At 47.7% G+C, this 22,800-nt stretch overlaps 1 protein-coding gene across 2 annotated transcripts in view; it reads left to right on the forward strand.

The window, feature by feature from the left end:
- The window catches only part of SERPINE2 (serpin family E member 2), a 323,804-nt gene that overhangs the window by 228,948 nt on the left and 72,056 nt on the right, over window positions 1-22,800 (forward strand). For both annotated transcript variants that reach the window (XM_085634405.1, XM_085634404.1), the window contains one exon: window positions 621-721. In XM_085634405.1, coding sequence (XP_085490531.1) covers window positions 621-721 — 101 coding nt within the window. The remainder of the gene's footprint in view (window positions 1-620; window positions 722-22,800) is intronic.

Here is a 22,800-nt window from a genome sequence, read left to right on the forward strand (position 1 = left end):
CCTTAATTATGACATTGATTTTTTTTCTAAATTTTATTTCCTTCAATTGTATTTAACAATGCTTTTTGCTAACCTCCAAAGATTCTTGTGCTAATTGTCTCCTTTAGGCATTGTTGCTTGTATGGGACATCAGACAAGTTACTCTCAGGACATTACTTGCCCTTTACATTTTATGCTAGGTTTGTTTGTATAAGTTGTGCTTTAGGTTATCCTGTCACAACTTTATCAGTTTTCTAAAAAGTCACATTTTCTCCTATAAACCTTTTTTCATGTATGGATTAAATTGGCAATAGCTTCAAAAAATGGGTTTCTCTTAATTGGAGGGTTATCTAACTTGACGTACTGTCGTTTAGTAGATTTATTTTCTTTATCGTCTTGCACAAGTACTCCTCGCATAGATCAGTTTGACTCGTGCTATCCTAGACAAATGTCCACAATAGGGTGAAAATAATTTTCAAATTCCATCCGTGTCATTCTTAACTTTTTTTAATAGGATTCCTATTTGAATTTGTAAATATTTAGTAATCTTTAAGTTTTTGTTTTTCCTCTTCATTTAGTTTAGAAATGAAAGTGCTGTGGTACCGATCTACTGATGCCTTGTGTTTGCGTCTTCTATACAGATTCACAGCAGAAGCAGAGACCGATTTGAAGGATCCTCTTAAAAGTCTTGGCATTACGGATATGTTCGATAATTCAAAGGCAAACTTTGCAAAGATATCAAGTGAGTGTTTTTTAGGTCTGGCCTAGAGACCACTGTAATTGTTTCGCCAGCCTCCTGTAATAAAAACAAATTATAAATAAACATTGTGTGTATATATATGTTCGAGGCATGTGGGCTGCTGAATTCATATCTGTGCATAGATCGCCGCCTAGTGTTGGGTCCGGATGTTTGCACGTTGTTGTCCTGGAAGAGTCTTCGAAGTATCCTTGGATAGGTGACTCCTCCCCTGGACTACAGTGCGCATGGGCATCCTCTCCATCCTCAGATTGTTTTTTTCCGCCATTGGGTTCGGATGTGCTATCTTAACTCCAGTTAGGAAAAAACTTTGTCGAGGCCAAAAGGCCTTTAGTTCGCGTCGGTACTGTTCACTCGATCGGTTTCGACTCTACCTGTTAGCTTACTAACTTTGGAAACAACTTTTCGCTTTTTACCTGACCACCGACGATGGAGTCGAGGACACCATTCAAGAGGTGCCCGGTATGCAATGCGAAATATCCCCATATCGACGTCCACCCGGTGTGCAACAAATGCTTGTCGCCGGACCACGACGAATCGACATGCATGGCCTGTGCCCGGTTCCGTTCCAAGAAGACTCTACGGAATCGACGAGCGGCGAGACTCGAAGCGCAGCACGCGGCACCGGCCCCGGCAGACATCTTCAACGCCGAAGATGTCGAGGAATTGGAAATCCTACCCTCCAATCCCGGTTCCGAACATGACTCCGGTTCGGACGACGTCGACGAATCACTCTTTCGCAGAGATGAAGACAACACCGAGGTAGGAGACGGCGATGAGGCCTTAGGGGCCGAAGAGAGTAGCTCCAATGACGAGCAAGGCCTACCCGTTCAGACTGACGAGAGCCCAGTGCCACAGTCTATGGCTCCGGTCGAGGGATCGCCTTCGGGCCTTACCCGAGACCTATCCCGCAGTTCTTCGGCCCCGCCCTCGGGCCCGGCCTCGGACGTTCAGCGGCAGCCATTATTACCTAAACCGGCTGGTTTCCCTTCTACCAAACCGAAACCGAAAGCTGCACTGGTACAAATGAAACCGAAAGTGGCGCTAGTCGGATCGAGGCCTTCCACACCTTCGACGCCAGCGACACGCATCGGCACCGAGCGCAACAAACGAGACTTCGGTGCCGAACTTGAAGCGGCCGACGCCGGAGTCGGCATACGGAAAAAGGCCCTCGGTGCCATCAAACCTGCTCGGCTCGCGGCGCCGACGCCATCGACTCCTAAACCAAAGGTCATACTGCCTGCTGCGTCTCACGTCGCTTCCACGGCAACACCAAAGCCTCCTGCATCGAAAACGTCGACGGCCATTTCCGCCCCTCGACCCGATGACCCACCGGCGCCGAAAAAGTCCACGGCCGCCTCTACAAACCTGGTCGGCGCTAAGGCCTCGAAAGCGCTTCAAGTGCGAACCGTTGCAGCACAAGGCAGCAAAACCCAAACGGTCCTCCAGGACACATCGGGCTCCGGCCCACTAAAAGCTCAAGCAGCCTCTTCGGCGCCAGCCAACATAACCTTTGGCCTGCCGCCATCCACGATCCCGAAAATGTTCCAACTCAGGACACGGGTCACACACACCACGGTTACACCTGCTGAGACGTCTCCGTCACATTACATCGACGCCAACACCGGCAGGATGATTATCCATGACCGGAGGATAACTTCGGAGCCACCCTTGGACCCTTTCAGGATCCCACTAAAAAGAAAGCTGCCTGTGGACTCAGAACCTGTGCTTTGCGAATCTTTCGACTCGCCCTACCAGGATCCACTATCATTCTCTCCCACACACTCCGACACGGATGCGTTGGCAGACTATATGGATGACCAAGTCCCTTACCACGGAGACATGGACCCTGATGACCAACAGGACCCTGATCAAACTTGGGGTGACCCTGCAGACCCCAGTGCACCTCTAGATGCACAGGACCCACAACTCTATGGAGCGAAAACCTCTCCCACAGAGGACACTGCAGCGTTCAACGCTCTTATTGAACGTGCTGCGAATAATCATGGAGTGCAGCTTCACTCTGACACCGTGGAAGACGACTTCCTTATGGACACTTTCGCTTCCTCGGAAAGGCATGTAAAGACTCTGCCCATGTTGAAAGGGGTCCTCAAACCAGCCAAGGACATCTTCAAGGAACCCACCAGGGCAAGGGTGATAAACCCCAGGATCGACAAAAAGTACAGATCAGCACCTGGGGACCCTACTTACATCAGAGGCCAATTACCTCTCGACTCCATTGTCGTTGCGAATGCTCGCAAGAGGGCACACTCGCAAACGACAGGTGACGCTCCTCCCCCGGACAAAGAGTCCAAGGTTTTAGAGACCTCTGGCAAGCGAGTTGCCGCCCAGGCTGCCAACATATGGCACATAGCCAACACTCAAGCGCTCCTCGCTCGCTACGATAGAGCGCACTATGATACATTGGAGCAACTACTCCAACATCTCCCTGACCCGTTCAAAGAAGGTGCAGAAATTCTTATCAGAGAGGGACAGCTACTCACAAATGCTTCCATCAAGTGTGCACTAGATGCTGCAGACACGGCTGCCAGGGCCATAAACACAAGCGTCATGCTGCGACGACATGCCTGGTTGCGAATCTCCGGGTTCAAACCTGAGGTGCAAAATAATATACTAAACCAACCTGTCAACCCCGACTATTTATTCGGGCCGGAGGTTGACACAGCCCTTGAGAAAATAAAAAAGGACACGGACACTGCAAAGTCCATGGGGGCTCTCCAGACTCAGTCCTTTCGGAGCAGCTCCTTTCGTCGCCCCGGAAATAGAGGAGCAGGTAGAGGACAGGGGTCACAGCAGACATACAACAAGGGCAATACCCAAACCACCTACGATAAAAACACCCGGGGTGAATATCGTGGCTCCAGTACAAAGGGCAGAGGACGCGGCTACGGCAACACCAGGTCCTCCCCCAAGAACAAGCAGTGACGCCCTCTCCCTTCCTCCCGACCACATAACACCTGTCGGGGGAAGGCTACAAAGGTTCCTGTCCACGTGGAACTCCATCACCACGGACAGGTGGGTCAAAGATATTGTCAAATACGGTTACTGTCTAGAGCTAACCTCCACTCCACCCACAATACCTCCAAGAAACCGTCCTATGTCCTCAGAGCACTTAACGCTCTTACAGCAAGAGGTGCAAAGTATGCTTCTAAAAGGCGCTATAGAGGTCGTACCCGTCCACGAGCACAGTACGGGAGTGTACTCCCTCTACTTTTTAATACCGAAAAAGGACGGGTCACTCAGACCTATACTAGACCTAAGACCCCTGAACCGGTACATTCTTTCCGAGCACTTTCACATGCTCACTCTCCAGCAAGTCCTTCCGCTTCTCAAGCAGGGAGACTTCCTGGCCACACTGGACCTCAAGGACGCGTATTTCCACATACCCATTCACCCCTCACACAAAAAATACCTCAGGTTCACTGTTCAGGGACAGCACTATCAATTCAAAGTCCTGCCCTTCGGCGTGACAACAGCACCCAGGGTTTTCACAAAGTGCCTAGCTACTGTGGCGGCACATCTACGGAGGCAGCACATACACATCTACCCCTACCTGGACGACTGGCTCGTTCAAGCGAAGTCAGCCCAGCAATGTGCCAGCCACATGTCTCGCACCATTCACCTCCTTCACAGTCTGGGATTCTCACTAAATTACCCAAAATCCCATCTCCAGCCCGCACACGTACAACAGTACCTGGGTGCGACTATAGACACTCTGGCGGCCACAGCTCAGCCAAATTTAGTGAGGATCAACAGCATGCAAATGCTGATTTCCAAGTTCAAACCCCAACACTCCCTTCCTGCGCGAGTGTTCATGCAGTTGATAGGCATGATGGCCTCCTGCATTTTCATAGTCCCGCACGCGAGATTACATATGCGCCCGCTTCAGGAGTGCTTAGCACGTCAGTGGAATCACGCTCAAGGACAGTTGAAAGACCTAGTGTTGGTGAGCGGTCGGGCATACAACTCTCTGCATTGGTGGAATCCACAAAACCTTTGCAAGGGCCGACCGTTCCAAGAGCCTGTTCCACAAATAGTACTGACAGCAGACGCGTCTCTCCAGGGATGGGGAGCTCATGTACTCCACTACACAGTGCAGGGACTATGGACGACACAACAGAAGAAAATGCACATCAACCTTCTGGAACTGATGGCAATCTTCCTGGCCATGAAGGCATTCAAAGTACATCTGTGCAACAAGGTCGTGTTGATCCGGACGGACAACATGACCGCAATGTACTACATACAGAAGCAAGGAGGAACGCACTCTCCACAGTTGTCTCATCTGGCTCAGAGCATGTGGAAGTGGGCCATTCAGAGGAACATGTTCCTCATGGCGGAACACCTCCCCAGCAAGGACAACCAGATGGCGGATCTGCTCAGCAGACACAGCCACCAGATGCACGAGTGGGAGTTACACCCATCAGTACTCCAGCTGTACTTCCAGCAGTGGGGTCATCCAGAGATAGACCTGTTCGCCACAAGCGAAAAACGCAAAATGCCAAAGCTTTGCCGCCAGGTTCCCACATCCGCAGTCGCAGGGCAATGCGATATGGATGAACTGGTCCAGCAGATTTGCGTACGCTTTTCCCCCAGCGCCGTTGATACCGCTGGTGGCTCGCAAACTCAGACAACACTCCCTGACACTCGTCCTAGTTGCTCCTACGTGGGCACGCCAGCCATGGTACACCACCTTCCTCGAACTTTCCGTGGTGCCGCATCAAAGGCTGCGGATCAAACCCGGGCATTTGACGCAGAACCATGGAGATTCAGCACCCAGATCCGCAACAGCTGAACCTGGCGATCTGGCTCCTGAAGTCCTAGAGTTTGGCTACCTCAACCTGCCACCTGACTGTATGGACATCATCAAGGAGGCCAGGAGACCCACTACAAGAGCTTGCTATGCAGCCAAATGGAAAAGGTTCGTCATTTATTGCGGTAATAATGACATTAACCCGCTGGACGCATCCATCCAAAACATCATTTGTTACCTCCTACACCTATACCGATGCAATCTGGCGTACACCTCTATACGTGTCCATTTGACCGCAATATCAGCCTATCTACAAACCAGGCAGCACCTCTCTCTATTCAGAGTGCCTGCCATCAAAGCATTCTTGGAAGGACTCAAACGAGTCATTCCACCAAGCCACCCACCGGCTCCAATGTGGAACCTCAACCTGGTCCTCACACGCCTGATGGGTCCACCCTTTGAACCTCTCCACTCATGCGAGATTCAATTCCTCACCTGGAAAGTAGCTTTCCTGGTAGCGATCACTTCTTTAAGAAGAGTTAGTGAACTCCAGGCACTAACAGTTCAAGAGCCATTTATACAGGTTCATGCCAACAGGGTCGTACTACGTACCAACCCCAAATTCATGCCCAAGGTAATATCGCAGTTCCACATGAATCAAACTATTGAACTGCCCGTTTTCTTCCAAAACCCACAAACTGTCGCGGAAAGGGCACTCCACACACTAGATGTCAAAAGGGCCCTCATGTATTACATCGACAGGACCAAACCCTTTAGGAAGACAAAACAACTGTTCGTTGCCTTTGCCCCACACCACAAAGGTAACGCCATCTCCAAAGCAGGGATAGCCAGATGGATAGTTAAGGGTATCCAAATTTGTTATCAAAAGGCAAAACGCACATTAACTATTCCCCCACGAGCCCACTCAACACGTAAGTTAGGGGCCTCCATGGCTTTTCTAGGAAATATTCCCCTGCATGATATATGTAGAGCAGCCACCTGGTCCACTACACACACATTTACCAAACACTATTGTGTAGATGTGCAATCAAAACAGCAGGCAGCTGTAGGACAGGCTGTTCTCAAAACCCTTTTTCAGACCGCTGCAGCTGGCACTGGTAGCCGCCGCTAATAGAGGGCACTGCTATATATTCTATGCACAGATATGAATTCAGCAGCCCACATGCCTCGAACTGAATATGCTACTTACCAGTATGCATCTGTTCTTGGCATGTAGGGCTGCTGACATTCATATCGCCCTCCCTCCTCCCCGGCGCCTGTAGCAGCTGCAGCTCTCAGAATTACTGTAAGCATGGTCATCACTTTCTGTATCTACTCCATCACTGCCACAATGGCGAAAAACAATCTGAGGATGGAGAGGATGCCCATGCGCACTGTAGTCCGGGGGAGGAGTCACCTATCCCAGGATACTTCGAAGACTCTTCCAGGACAACAACGTGCAAACATCCGGACCCAACACTAGGCGGCGATCTATGCACAGATATGAATGTCAGCAGCCCTACATGCCAAGAACAGATGCATACTGGTAAGTAGCATATTCAATATATATATATATATATATATATATATATATAAGCCCTAGTCATTAATTGGTCTTGTCAGTTGTTCAAATTTTGGTTCCGCTTACCACAGCACCCAACATGGGGCAAGGTCATCCCATGTCGAGCCTTGCCTTTATTCCTCCTTAGCTTTCATCTGATCACATGCACATCCATCTAAAAATAAGTTCACTTTAGTGGCAGAGCTAATGGGCTAGTACTTTTCTTTGGAAATGCTATTTCCTTTCCATTCTTTATGCTTTTTAGGTCTGGTTTGACAGCATAGTTCTCTGCAAGAAATATTGTTCCCAATTTTTTTAATTATAAATTGAGTGGGATTTGGCTCCGCCCAGACTAGTACAATTGCATGCTGTTGGCTACTTAATTCGACATTCCATAAATTGCTTTCCTTGATATGCACAAGGTTTGTTTTACATGTGAAAAGTATATTTCATAATCAACTCTGTTACATGTTCTATTCTTTATCGCTAATGCTTTCTATACTTGAAGCAATCCATTTTGCTACTTTCTCCCCCAGCATTGCTAAAGCCAATTTGCCAGGCCTTAATGTGGTGATCGGCATTTATGCATGCCAACAGAATCTCTGAATGCTTGGATTTACATGGGTTGGCTCATTAATGCCTGACTTATAGACTGCTGCAATGCTGGTTTATTTTTTTTCAATTATCCTTTTAATATTTGGGCTATGTCTTGATGTTATAATAGTTCAAAGCCAATGGCACACTTTTTGACCACATTAATACTGTGGGGAGGAGAATTTTTTTAATTTATTTTTTGTATATTTAGTTTACAAGTGACCAAGGTGCAGCCTCCCTAGTGCAGTAGATGGAAAACCAAAAACGTTTCTGGGTCGCTTGCTTAGTGAAAACAAGGCACATACTCACAGGGCCTACGGCTTAAATCGAACTCATACCTCTGACTCGTTATATTTTGTAAAACAAAAACAATACTGACACCTTCCGTTCACTAGGTAGCATGCTTCATCATAGGAGTGCTCCTACTTCAGCAAATGGTTGTTTCAGGGTATGCTCTTACAGGGAGCAATTTTTGGTATATGGGAAGGGTTGGTAAAATTGTGTTAAGGGAAAGAGTGATACTGCTTTACTAGGTTTATCTTGTCACTCATAAAAATATATATATTTTTTAAAACACTGATGACAAGGCTTAAGGTGGTTTAGGTACTCCCTATGCTCATCCTAATGTGCCACGCTACTTATCTGATCAGGAGACCTAGGTCTTCCACATCCTGTCTCACTAACCAATGTAAGGATTAGTGTAAGTCAGCGTTTAATCAACAAAGAAAACAATGTGTTTTTTTCTCCACTTCAGAGAGTTGTTTGCAGTGAACATGTGTGGTGTTTTGGTGTTTAGACTCTGATATACCATGGGCCACCCTTAACTATACATGATTCACCTCACATACATGAGATGTCCTGATAGTCAATATCGTGGTCTTGCCAGCTTACATACAGGTGATTTTTTGATGACACCATAAACAATGACAATAGTCTTGTATCTCTTTAGATCTCATTAGGCAAGACCCACCGGCTTAAATTACCGACCTTTAGCCCCTTTTTAAGACTCTGGGGCTGCTTTACACCACCCTCGCTTCACCGCATAAAATACTTGCTTGCAATTTATTGCAACATATAACCCGCTGAGTTACTTCCCAGCGTGTGTATCCGGACGGGTGTTTTACATGCTCAACCACCCCTTCTGTGGGACATTATCCATCTTTGTTCCTTTTGCGCGCTGATCGCGCAATAAAGTTTGCTGTCAGTCTCAAGATGGCCGCACAAGTTTGCGGTCTAGTCGTTTGCTCCCGTGCGTATGAGCACTTCCTTTATCTTGCACACACCCCTGCCGGCTTGCTACGGAAGCCTGAGCCTCGATAGGATCTCGGTAGTGCGCTCGCCCCAACTCTAAGTACAATGCTTGTCCAGGGCGGTAACAGTGTACGGCAGTCTGTAGGGTACTCACTGCTCTCCCTTAACTTTTTCAGGGCGAGCCCTCTACGGCATCCAGGCGAACCCGTACAGCATTTTCTGTTTCCCAGGGGGTGAGTCTCCCCACATGGGTCCCGCAGCCATCGGCACTTGCATTTTAAATCTGCGTCAAAATCACCCGCTACTCTAAATTTGAGGACAGCGTTGTTACACGTATTTCGGCCTGCCCTCTTGTTTACAAATGATCTCGTATAGCTGGGGACGACAGTGCACATCAACTATAACTTGCTCGGCCACATATCGCGATCCCATGCCATATAGCACTTCGTGAAGCATTTCATAGCATTTGGCACATATGGTGGTTGCACAGTATTACGTATTTGGTAACACCTATGCGATGCAGCACGATCTCCTCCGGACTTTTGTGTGAGCACCCATTTAAACTGGCTAAGATGAATCACATTAGACGCACGGTTACCCACGGGAGCAAAACAGCATCCAATTTAAATACTGAAATTGTTATGTGTCTGTGTTGTCCTTCTCTTTCTTCTTTTTTCTTTTAGGTACCGCAACAGCGGGTCCACTCCTCTTAGGGACCCAATGGATTTGCTTGGTGATGTACTTATAATTTTTCAATCACCCATTATGTAGCAGAGTTTATATTTTGGAGCACATTCTCACCTGGTCCTGATGAATTGCCACCGACCCGTATGGGCATAGAGCAAGAAACATGTCGACCTTTCTACTTCCCTGGGGAGCATTATAATCCCTCGGGGGTCACCGATTTTACTTAGGCTGGTATACCACCAGAATAAAATGGTTCATTGATTGACAATACCATACCTATTTTAACCCACCTCACTATCACTCACTACACTTGTTGCACCTACCCCCACGCACCCATACGGCTGTCTCTAAAAAGATCTCCGATAAAGAGCCCCTTTGCGGGAGCCCGTCGGGCATTGCAGCGCCGGCCCGACGAGGAGCACAGCCCTATGATGAAGCATGACACCTTGCTAGGTGTGTGAGGGCATTCTATAGAGACTAATCGCTCTCCCCCCTCTCTTACCCTCCCCTCGCCCAGAGGAACTGCACTCCTGGTTTTGTTTGTGGTGTTTTAGTGTGTAATGCTTCAATATGTATTGGGGGTGATATCCAAGTGCAGCTGTTCCTTTAGCTAATAAAATGACATAAAACCAAACCTGAATATATGTAGGTTGGTGTTGGCACATTACATTGTGTAGTACTTATGCTCTGCTTCATTCAGTTTTGTAGGATATTTGCCAGAGCAATGTGAACAAGAAATACAACTTGAACTCTTACGTTATTACCTACATCGTTCCAAGGAGGTGAACCTTTCAGCACTAGATAATAGGGCAGAAACATGTTGACCATTGGTAAGATTAGAGAAGTTTACTAGTCAACTGGCCAGTTTAAAAAAAAAAAAAACCTTTATAAGAAACAAGATATATACCTAATAAAGCAATATCACTCCTCGATCTAATACAATATTTGCAACCCCGCACAAATTCTAAAACAATTGCTCATAACGCACTCTGGATTAACCCACCATGGAACAGCTTTTGCTTGCCAAAGAGTACGTACCCCTTTTATGAAGCATTCCATAGCATGTAGTTGGGAAGTGCATTTAAAAAACAAAAACAAAACAAGCATTTGCAATGCATTAGGTCTCGCATTTACGAGAGTTTGAGCTATTGACATTGCAAATAACCATGCCTATTGGCATTGTCATTTACAATGCCAATAGCTTTAACTCGTGTAACTGCGAGACCTATTGCAGGACGGTGGGTGCAGCTTTGATTACAGTAGGAGGGATAAACCTGTGAGGGGCTACAGATGAGTGTTCACCCAAGGAGAGGTATACCTGCAACAAGGGTTCAGAGTAGTCACGGGGATGGGCACACCTTCAGAGGACAGTTGAGAGCACACCTGAGGAAATGTAAAATCAAAGAGTGGAGGGACGCGCTGTCATTTTCTGAGGGGGCAGCGAGGGCGCAGTAGGATAATACACACAGTGGACATGTGGGAGCAATCGCCGGGACAAGCATACTGGGGGGGGGGGGGGATCTACATTGGGTCCTTTACATGAGCGCGGCAGATGTGAGCCTGGATCAGGGCTGTGGGTGTTCTTAGAGGCCGGGCCGCAGGAATATACTTGGAGGTGACAGGTGTGTATATTCGGGCAAAGTGCTGGTATTGGCCGTACCTAAACTGAGCTTGCCGCTGTTGTGTGTGCACTGCTGAGTCTTTGGGACAGTGGTGAGTCTTTGTGTGTGTGTGGGGGGGTGGAGGGGGAGGGGTGTAAGATACCCATAGAGAAAGGTGCAACTTGACAGTAAATCTGAGAAATAAGGTAAGATTATATTTCAGCAGGTAGATAAGAAGGTAGAGGTATACCTGGGCGCGAGCTACAGTTACACTTGGGTTACAACAAACAATTGATGGACGGAATGCTGACAATGCAGACATTCTCCCCCAGTCAAGAGATCTGGGTTAAATCCATCGTTCTTTTGCCCACTACGCCACCCCAGTTCAGACATGGCCATATGCAAATCAGTCTTGACCCTGTGCCTCATGGGAACAGTCCAGCCCGAACTGCCAAGCCATGTCTTCCCTGGACCGGAATCAAGCATCCTAGGACCGGTTTTTGGCTATCAGCCGTCATCAGCCAGGATAGCTTGACTCCAGTGGCGTAGTGAGCACGGGTCCCACGTCTGGGAATACCCATCCCACTTAGGGCGAAAAGCGTTACAACAAACAATTGATGGACGGAATGCTGACAATGCAGACATTCTCCCCCAGTCAAGAGATCTGGGTTAAATCCATCGTTCTTTTGCCCACTACGCCACCCCAGTTCAGACATGGCCATATGCAAATCAGTCTTGACCCTGTGCCTCATGGGAACAGTCCAGCCCGAACTGCCAAGCCATGTCTTCCCTGGACCGGAATCAAGCATCCTAGGACCGGTTTCTGGCTATCAGCCGTCATCAGCCAGGATAGCTTGACTCCAGTGGCGTAGTGAGCACGGGTCCCACGTCTGGGAATACCCATCCCACTTAGGGCGAAAAGCGTTACAACAAACAATTGATGGACGGAATGCTGACAATGCAGACATTCTCCCCCAGTCAAGAGATCTGGGTTAAATCCATCGTTCTTTTGCCCACTACGCCACCCCAGTTCAGACATGGCCATATGCAAATCAGTCTTGACCCTGTGCCTCATGGGAACAGTCCAGCCCGAACTGCCTGATGACGGCTGATAGCCAGAAACCGGTCCTAGGATGCTTGATTCCGGTCCAGGGAAGACATGGCTTGGCAGTTCGGGCTGGACTGTTCCCATGAGGCACAGGGTCAAGACTGATTTGCATATGGCCATGTCTGAACTGGGGTGGCGTAGTGGGCAAAAGAACGATGGATTTAACCCAGATCTCTTGACTGGGGGAGAATGTCTGCATTGTCAGCATTCCGTCCATCATTTGTTTGTTGTAACAGTTACACTTGGGGAGAGAAGTTGGGGTATTCCTCTGGAAAGAGGCACGCTCTGTATATGGAGAGAGTGGTGTCCACATACATTCCGACCTTCCCTTCAAAGTATCATGTGATTATTGCGTTTTCCAAACTCGTCTCGGTGTTTAAAGAGGTAACAGTTCAAAGTTTTCATTTCATTTCGGTAGTTGTATACACACCTGTCTTAGTAAAGAAGGAAATGTGTACAGCTGGGTGTTTTAAATGTCACTGTGTGTTGTCTTCCGGTTGCTTCAGAATGCTGACTTGAGCTCCAGGTGAGGCTGCGCCTCTCAAGAGGGAGGTGAGGTGTTACCTGAGAAGGGAGTGCGAATTGTACTGGAGGACAAAGGCAGGGGTGTACCCGCGAGAGGCAAAGAGATGCCCGGGTGGGCCGGACAGTGGGGGCAATAAGCATGACGGAGATAATGACAGGAGTAAGAGGGAGGCTACCCCCTACCAGACCAATACCATAATTTAAAAGTGGGCGCAACGTAGAAGGGTAACACCCTGCCGCCGCCAGGACTATGGGCTTGCATAATTGAGGTACAGGCGCGCTGTCCCAGCCTTTGCCGCTGGCAATGCAACCAAGACAAGCAGGAAGTGGGATAAGAGAGGGGGTGGCAAATGGCGTGTACATTTCGCGGGCGCTTTGATGTTCGCAGTGGCCGCGCGGCTCACTGAGAACATCAAAGCGCCCGTGAAATGTACACGCAGGCTGCCAAAATGCTGCGCCCGGCGCACATGCACTGTGTGAAAGTGATCGCGATCACACATCAAAGCGGCCGTGTGGCCGCGAAAGTGAAAGCAAACGGTGTGCAGGCTGCCAAATGGTGCGCGCGCACGGCGCACATGCACTGTATTTGGAGGCCTGAAAGCACTCGTTTGCACTTCCAGATCCCCCATTTACAAAAGCTCTCGCGAGAGCGGCGCTAAAGCGCTGTCTCAGGCGAGACCTAAAAACTACAGCTAATCAGAGTAGCAGTTTGATTCAATCCATTAGCCCAGTGAGTAAGGTGCATTATTTCCATATGTGAGCAACGCAGACACTTATTTGTTTTGTAACATTCCTTGCAACAGTAAGAATCCTTAGCATGGATGTTTGTATATATATATATATTCACTTAAAAAACCATAGGTTTCACACATGTTATAGTTAGCTAGACATTTCACTCGTAAAAAACCAATGAAATTCCCCCGTTATAGTTAGTGCAGGCAACTATAACTCACGCGACCGCAATCCTCTGCTGATGACGTCAGATATTACATCACTGTATTTAGACACTTATTTACCCATGTCTTCTTCCATTAATCTTTAGCTTTACATATATTACAAATATTTATTTTTCATAAAGACACATATGTCATCAGTGATGTAATATCTGACGTCATCAGCAGAGGATTGCGGTCGCATGAGTTATAGTTGCCTGCACTAACTATAACGGGGGAATTTCATTGGTTTTTTACGAGTGAAATGTCCAGCTAACTATAACATGTGTGAAACCTATGGTTTTTTAAGTGAATTTGCAAGGTTTTTTAAATGCTAATTCGTAACTATAACGTGTGAAACCTATAGTTTTTTCAGCGAATTTGTACGTTTTTTTAAATGCGAAGTTATGTATTTATTAATTTATTTTTTTTTTCAGGTTTTGCACGGTGTGCGCACCGTGCGCTTCGCGCACCGTGCGCGCGCTGTGGGCGCTCGGTGCGCTTCGCGCACCGAGCAACAACGGTTCGCCATGCGCGCTCCGTGAGCACACCTCGCGATTTTTAAAAAAAATAAAAATTGTTTTTTTCGCCCTTGGGGGTCCTTCTGTGACCCCCTGACCAAGGCTAGGGGTCAGGAACTGTCCACTCTGCCCCCTTTTCACGTTCTCCACCTTTTTTTTTTTTTTCACCCCCTCGGACTGCGAGAGACAAAATGACGGCCGCCACTTCCTGGTTTCGACCGATTCGAATGTTTACCGACATCCAACAACCAATCCGAAATGCGCACGGCAGGGTGCGCGCACAGTGCGCGCACGGTGCGCGCGTATAGATATTGATATGCTTTTAAATGCTATTTTCTCAGGAAATACTGAACAGATTTACACCAGACCTGCAAAAGGCACTTCCTTGACCTTATGGCTACCTCTCTGCCAAATTTCACGTAATTCTGTTCAGCCGTTCGGGCTGTAGCTGCGACTAAAGGTCCTATGGAAAAATGCATGGGGAAAACGCGTTTTGGGACCCCCCTTTTTCTCGGCTCCCGCTTGACGAATCACCCCGAGACTTTCAGGGTAGGAGCTGAACGGAGCGTCCCATTAGTTTTGACAATTTCACGAGGATTCGTCAACCGGCGCCAAAGTTATTCAAAATAGAATTTTGAGATTTCCTATGGGAACTAGGTTGTAACTATAACTATCTACTGGCGACCGCCAGTAGATAATGTTCTGCAGACTCGTGCCATCTAGTGTTGGGCCTGGACATTTACACCTTGTTTTTCTTCAAAGAACTTCTGAGTCAGTAGACTTGTTTTGAAATGCACCAAGATGAAGATTCCAACTCAGATTGGGAAACAACTGGCTTCACCATGCCTCGGATTTAAAGCAGGAAGAGTCTGAGCATCAAGTCCAGAAGCACTCGGGACTGAAGACCAAGTCCATGCCTAGCTACCACTAATGGAACAAAACACCTCCATCTCTAAAAAGCGTTCCCAGACCAAGGCAGAACACCACTCCTAGGAGAGCCAGGCATCAAGCCCGGAGTCCAGCCTAAGACCGCATCAACATTCTAGTCCTGCTCTGCCAGCAGACACTGCTGGACCCTCGGGACTTATTTCAACACCAAGCAAGCCTCCTCTTAAGGTTACTGAGCAACACTGCAGGTTGACTTCCCCTCTGCACTGAGAAGTGCAACAGCCAACTTCAGAGCTGAATTTAACGTCCAAAGGTCCAGTCAAAACCAACTGGGACCAATGGAACCCTCTGCGCTAGGATCCAGAACCACTGAAGAATCAATCCAGCTATAGCTGCCCAAGGTCCTTGATGGGAGACAAAGAATACACCCTCCCCTCTCTGGGGAAGAACCTCCCGCTCCTGACCCCATACACGCATGTGTCCATCCATATTCCTAAGAAACAGCCTGTCCTTTGAGGAGGAGTTACCATTTGAGGAATTGCTCTTTGAGCCTCTTACAGCTCCTATGCCCAAAAGTGTTGGCCACAGCGCTACAACCCCACCATCACTTCCCGTTGCCCCTAGGCGTTCCTCTTCACCACTGCCACCATGCAAATTCACTTACTCCCACAGCCTCGCTCTCTTCAACGCACTCCTGAATCTTCTCCACTCAGTCTCTGGTAGTCCATACCATCCTCAGGAACCCTGACAAAGAACCTCTTGTGCAAGGGGAAGGGCACTACCCTTGGGAGGACTATAATGTTGATCCCACTGATTAACCTAATCTAGACCCTTCGCATGCTAAGGCCATGCTGCCTGACGACACCACTGCTTATCATGCAGTAATTCAAACAGCCTTCCACCATCACAAGGTGAAGATGCACATACTTCAAGAGGAGGATGAGGGTAAAAACCTTGTTGAAGACCAAAAGATTGGTACAGTACCCACCCATAGTCATGATGTAAAATGCCACCAAATATTTCTCGGCAGTAGTGAAGACCAGAATCCTCAACAGCAGAGAAAGTTAAACCAGCTCAGTGACTTGGAGTAAATGCAGGGTCAATTTCCACCTTGTCACTTGTATTATAGACTTCATGCAAACATGCCTCTGCACAGGCAATGGGTTATGCACCTCCACCTGACAAAAAAAGCAAACCGAGTGAGGCAACTGGCAAGCATGTGGCAGTGGGGGATGGTACACTTTGGCATATCATCAGTTCCTTCTCCCTCTGGGATAGACACCACTGGGAGTAAATGGAAGAACTGATCAAACGACTCTGAGGCACTCAGGAAAAGGTAAGAAGAGCTGACGGCAGAAGGCAATCTCCTATCCAATGCTAATATTAAGGGTGCTTGGATGCTGCGGACATCTCCTACAGTGGCATAAATGCTAGCATGCTCCTTCAGTGTTACACTTGACTGAAATCACTAATTTCTGGCCTGCAGTCCAACACCACCTTCTTAATGTGGCTTTTAATGGGGAGCTTCTCTTCGGCCCTCGGGTTGATAAGATGCTGGAGAAGATGAAAAAATCGCAGATATAGCCAAATCAATGGGTGCCCGCCAGTATTCCACATTATGTGACACCTCTCGAAAGCACTAAACCAAAGGATGGTCCGTGGTTCAAACATCCACTGAAAGACAGGATCACCAGCATCTTTCTAGGTTACGCTGTCTTCCAAGACCTTTACATAAGATGGTTCTGGGGCAATGGCAATGCAAGCTCGAACCGGAGATCCTTGGCCTGAAAGTAGGGATTCTCCATCCATTGAACAGCAGTGTTGGGGGCGACTGAGGATTTTCCTCCCTCAGAGTGACAGAATTACCTCAGACAAATGGGTGCTTTCTGTGGTACTACCTTGAGCTCCATGCTGCGTCCTCAAACATTCCACCTCTATGCCACAACCTCAACCCGAAACACAACTCTTCTAAAACACAAACACTTAATACTCAAGACGATTTCCTTCCTCAGTTAATCATTTTATTTACTCAAAATTCATTAGTGAATAATTATATTATTTCCAGAAATCAATCACAAATCATACATTCATTCTAAACCCAATTGTTAGACCCAGCCTCCTTGGCATGGTTTTTCCCTAACTTTTTGCCTTCAGACCTCCTGTTTGTGCTGACTTATTTTTTGCTGCTTTAGGACTCTGCATACTTTACCGCTGATAACCAGTGCTAAAGTGCTTGTGCTCTTTCCCTAAAACATGGTAACATTGGTTTATACCCAATTGGCATATTTACTTGTGGCTCCCTAGTAAAGAGGCACTACTTGTGCCCAAGGTCTGTAAATGTAATGGTACTAGTGGGCCTGCTACACTGATTTTGCCACCCACTTAAGTAGCGCCTTAAACATGCCTCAGGCCTGCCATTGCAGAGCCTGTGTGTGAAGTTTAAACTGCCATTTTGACCTGAGGGCAAAATACACCTTTTTTCCATGCCCAAACCTTCCTTTTTAATACACGTCACCCCTTGGGTAGTCCCTGAACAGCCCAGGGGGCAGGTTGCAATGTATTTAAAAAGTAGGAGAAGTACTTTTAAACTTTACATGTTGTAGTAGTGAAACTCTTAAATTCATTTTTCACTACAGCAAGGAATATCTCTCCTATAGGACAACATTGGAGTTGCCTTTATTACATAAGTGTAATTTCCAAATGAGAAGGGATACCCAGTTCATGTTTGGAGTCTTTGGAAGCACAATTTAAAATCCTAATTTCTGGTGCAGTCAGATTTTAAATTGTAATTCTGAAAATGCCAGTTTTAGAATGTTGATATTTTCTTGCCTTAGCCATTTGGTGCCTGCAGTTTGTCTCTGGGTCACATGGCTGGGTGCAGCTGACAGGTTGGTCTTTGTATATTCCTCCTAGACAGCCACTCACAATGAGGAGCTTAGGTGTGACTGGATAGGCCATCACTGGCAAGATGGGTGAGAGGAGCTGGGCCCAGCCCCATTTACACTTGAATACGTTGTGTCCTATCTCCACACAAAAGGCTTGCAAACCCCCTGAAGTTAGTCTGGAGCTAGGGTCATTATGGCAAGGCATCTGTGCACTTCAGAGGCCTGCCTCCTTGAATCTTCTCACCACTTCAAGGACACAACTGTGTATAAATACTGGACCTCGGACACCACCACTTCAGTAAATTTCTGGACCTTTGGATGCTCTGCCAGAAAGGACTCCTCCTATGCTGCTGCAAGGACTGCCACTCTGCTGACCTGCTTCTCTCTTGCCTGGGGAAGAAGAATTGGACCTGCAACTTCATCTTGAACCCAAGACCACAGAGTGACTCGAAGGGCTAGTCTGCTGGCCTCCTGAACTGAGTCTCAGGGACATAAAAGGGCCCCCACCAGTTCTTGGACCCCGCTGCAGCTAGTTCTGATTTCCCCCCCCCAGTAGTGCCTCTCAGTTCCTGGACCCTCGGTGTGGCTCACAGGCTGTTAATTCAAGCTTTTGTGCTCTTTGCGACCCAAAAGATGTCAGTTTGTACAGAGACCTCACCGCTTGCACCAATATTCGGCACGAGCCGCTACCAGCCAGACTCTTTGCACAGCGTCATCAATCGCCAACGGAGGACCGCCAGCGTGAAGCTCCAGTCTGCTTGTCCACGATGCCTAGCCTGCTCTTCGCGCTACACTGACAACCACCTGAAAAGCTTTCCTTGCTCGCCGCTACCCTCTCCAAAGCGAGCTGAACTCTCGGTACAATACTTGAGTAGGTAAACCTTCAGTGACTAATCTGGGACTGGATCCAACCGGTGCTCCATTGCGGTCGTCCTGAATATTTGACTTTGACCCAGTCCAGCATGACCTGATAGCTGCGATTAGCGTTCTGTGCTTTTAGGTGCCACTTTAGACTTAATTCTTAAATTCATAATTCCAGTTCTACTGATTGCATGTTTGCCATGTTGGTCTTGTTTTATTTATTAGATGTCGCCCTTTTTTCTAACTTGGTTTGGGTTCTTTTTGTGTGGTGAATTTTCACATTATTTTGAGGTTTGGTCGTGCCTTACCCTGACGAGGAGTGTTGTTGCTACTTGACTAGGGCCCACACACCGGTCAACCAGTAACCCTATTTCTCACACCAATACACCAAAATAAGATTTCCTCCCAACATTGCAGAGAAACGCCTCCCGAAAAAAGCCTCTGCTGCAGACACATAGCCCAAGCATCCAGGAGGTAGATGATATTTCCTCCTTATGTGGCCATCAGCAGTAGTCAAATTAAGCCGTTGACATTTCGTGGATCACTCTAATTTTCCATCCACCATCATGCAGACTCCAAACAATAACATGATTCAGTGAAAACAGATCTTCAATCTCAATGTTGCATGGGGGTCAGAGAAAATAAAGGCCAGTAGAAAAATGGGGTTTAAGTTATCACATTTTGAGACTCTATTGGAACAGGTTGTTCACCAACCACTTGTATGCCCATTTGTCTCAATATGTGTGCCTGCTTGTGGTATTCTGCTTCTCTGAGCCCCTTTATGTGCATATTACACTTTATTTTTGTTGACCAGTAAGTTGGGATTCCTATACGTAGATGCCTTTAGGTATATCTGTCTGAGTCGAGGTGTCTATTAATGTTTTACTTTTCCTCTGCATGTGATCATAAATACATTCTGTTCGAAATGTGTGATTGTGAGCATGAGTCTGTATATTGGTCGCGATCTGTTATTTGTTTGCATGGGTGCCTGTATATCTCACAATCTGTGTATGTAGGCCTGTTAGTATGTTTCTCATGTGCTTTTTTTGGAAGCCTACTGTTGATCTAGCCCAGTTGGTGACACCCAACTTTTCCGCTCCCTTCCTCAAGAGCTAAGCATGAATTAGAGGAGTAGAGGCTGCAGATGCCATGGTTTTTCGCTTTGTATTCTCGTTACCTCTAGTTTTCAGAGCACAGTTATTTCAAAATCCTGTCTACATTAACTCCAACTATATACTGGTTGTTAGAATTGGGGGTCTCTAGTTGGCAGAGGTAGGTACCTTTGACCAAATAGGGACTCTTGCTTCTAGTCAGGGTAAGGGGGAAACGCTTGGCATGAGCAGACAGGCTTATCCCCAAGGCAATGTGTAAAGTATTTGCACCAACACCCACAGGAACACAGTGAAACACCACACAGGTTATTATAAAAATATAGTTATCTTTATCTGAATTTAAGGCAAGACAAAAATGACAAATTCCAACATACAGTAAAAAGGTTTTAGAGAACATTCTTGCATAGGGTTCCTAGTAAGGAAACGAAAATAGGTTTGTAAGGTCTGAGTTCTGTAGGTTAATTTAAAGATCGACAATACTGTCCAGCACCGGTTCACGGTGTTTGCTGCAGGCCTCTTGCCACATGCAGCTGACTCTCGGTCAGCGATTACCAAAATATGCCCCAACTGCTCTAGATGGATAATAAGAACTGTCTCGATATAGGCTCTGGTACTGCCGCTCCTCTTGAGGCAAGTACGGCCCACTACGAGCACTCGGGCAGAGGCTCTCCCGGCCAAGGTCAGAGGATGATAGCCGATTCCCACAGACTCTCATCTCCCGCCCCATGGGGCGACACACTCATGCTCCCGGGACTTTGATCCGAGCGTTTACCTGGGGGGTGCGGTCTCTCCCTCTTCTCCTCACAGGCAACCGCTTCGTGGACGAGGTCTGGTTGCTGGGCGACGGCTTGTGCTTCCTGGACTTCAGGGCGGCTCCTCATTGTGACTAGCCTCTCGTTGCCAGGCAACACCCCGCGCTTGTGCCGATCCCAGCGCGGCTAGCCCCTGATGTCAGCGGACTTGGGGCGGTGAAGTGCACAGCGCTTCTGGGGCTCCTGGGCCGGCGGCAGTGAAATGCACAGCGCTTTTGGGCTCACCGGCCGGTGGTGGTGAAAACAGGCACTCAGCGCTTCCTTCCGGTCATGGGCCGGCGGCTGTGAAATACACCGCACACTGGGGCAAAGCAGACCCCACCCCCCGCAGGTCTTTGGCTGGGTGCCAACTTTCAGCATGAACATGATGATCCTGGGAGCAAAAGACATGCAGGCAATGCGTGTCTCACAAAGGGCACCAGCGGCGTCCTGGGACACACCGCTATATTCAGAGGCAGTAAAAAAAGCGAAGCACTGTTCAGAAAGTGCAAGCCTCAAGATCTTTGGAAACGTTTTATATCCCTGTGTTTTAGCAACAGGAGGCCAGCTCTCCTTAGGCCCTTGGAGACTTGTTCCTTCAGGACACAGCACACAGCAAAGTCCTTAGCAAGCAGGGGGGACACAGCACACAACAAATTCCCTTGTTCTCTCCTCAGTTAAATCCGCAAACTGCAGGCCAGCCCCAGAGCACACAGCAAGGGCAATACTTCTCCTCAGTCTCTTCAGCTGTTCTTCTTTGGCAGAGGTTCCTCTTGATCACAAAGTAGTCTAATTTTACAGGGGTTTCAGCTCTTACTTGTATACCCAAAAAGTCTTTGTTCTCTGTGTTAGGGGTCCTGGACCCAGTTCAAACCAGTTCTGGGTGCACTCTGCCAGTGCACAATTTCTTCCTTTGTGAATGTGGGCCAGTGTCTTCAGGCGCACCGCAGGAGGTGGAGCCAGCATTGTGGAAGGCAGGCACAGCCTTACTTAGGCCCAGGTGCTACTCCTCCCACCACTCCAAATGCAAATAGGTCTATTCAGCCTAGTGCTGACTCACCCAGACTCCTGGAGCCACCCCAGCCCCTGTCACTCTCAAGCCAGACAGTCAATCCACAAACCGGCAGAGGCGCACACAAAGGATGAACAAGAAAATAGCCACTTGTTTCAAACACAGAATTTAAAAACCATCTTTACTAAAAGATGCATTATTAAATTCTGAGTTCAGGGATACCAGACTCCAATTTCCTATCTCACTCCTATGGGAAGATATGCAGGTAAACATGATACACAGCATTCCCCATTCTGTCCTATGGGTAAGATAGCCTTTCAATAGTGAAAAAACTAAATTGGCAGTATTTCACTATCGGGACATGGTACACACATTGGTACATGTCCTACCTTTTACATACACTCTGCACCCTCCCCGGGGGGGGGGGGGGTACCTTGGGCCTGCTATGGAGGTGTCCTATGTGCATAGAAAGGGAAAGGTATGGCCTGGCAAGTGGGTGCACTTGTCAGGTCAAAATGGCAGTTAGCAACTGCGCGCAGGCACTGTGGTGGCAGCCCTGAGACCTCTTTGGGGCTACTCGTGTGGGTGGCACAATCAGTGCTTCAGGCCCACTAGTAGCATTTGACTTACTAGCCCCGGCACGCTTAGTGCACTTTACTAGGGACCTATTGGTAAGACAAATATGCCAATCATGGATAACCAATCACCATAACAATTTATACAGGGAGCACTTGCACTTTGACACTGATCAGCAGTGGCAAAGTGCCCAAAGCATCTGAACTAGCAAAAACTAAATCCAGCATCGCATCAAAAAACCTAGGGGGTAGAGGCAAAAAAAGTCAGGGGAAACCACGCCAAGGATGCCAGGTCTAACACTGGTAATACAGTAAACTCCCATTATATTCATTGGCATCGTGGCCATGTATGTTCAATGTCAGCCAATGGTATATTACATTCTTGA

The sequence above is a fragment of the Triturus cristatus genome, chromosome 11 (genome assembly GCF_964204655.1).
Source record: "Triturus cristatus chromosome 11, aTriCri1.1, whole genome shotgun sequence".
Classification (NCBI taxonomy): domain Eukaryota; kingdom Metazoa; phylum Chordata; class Amphibia; order Caudata; family Salamandridae; genus Triturus; species Triturus cristatus.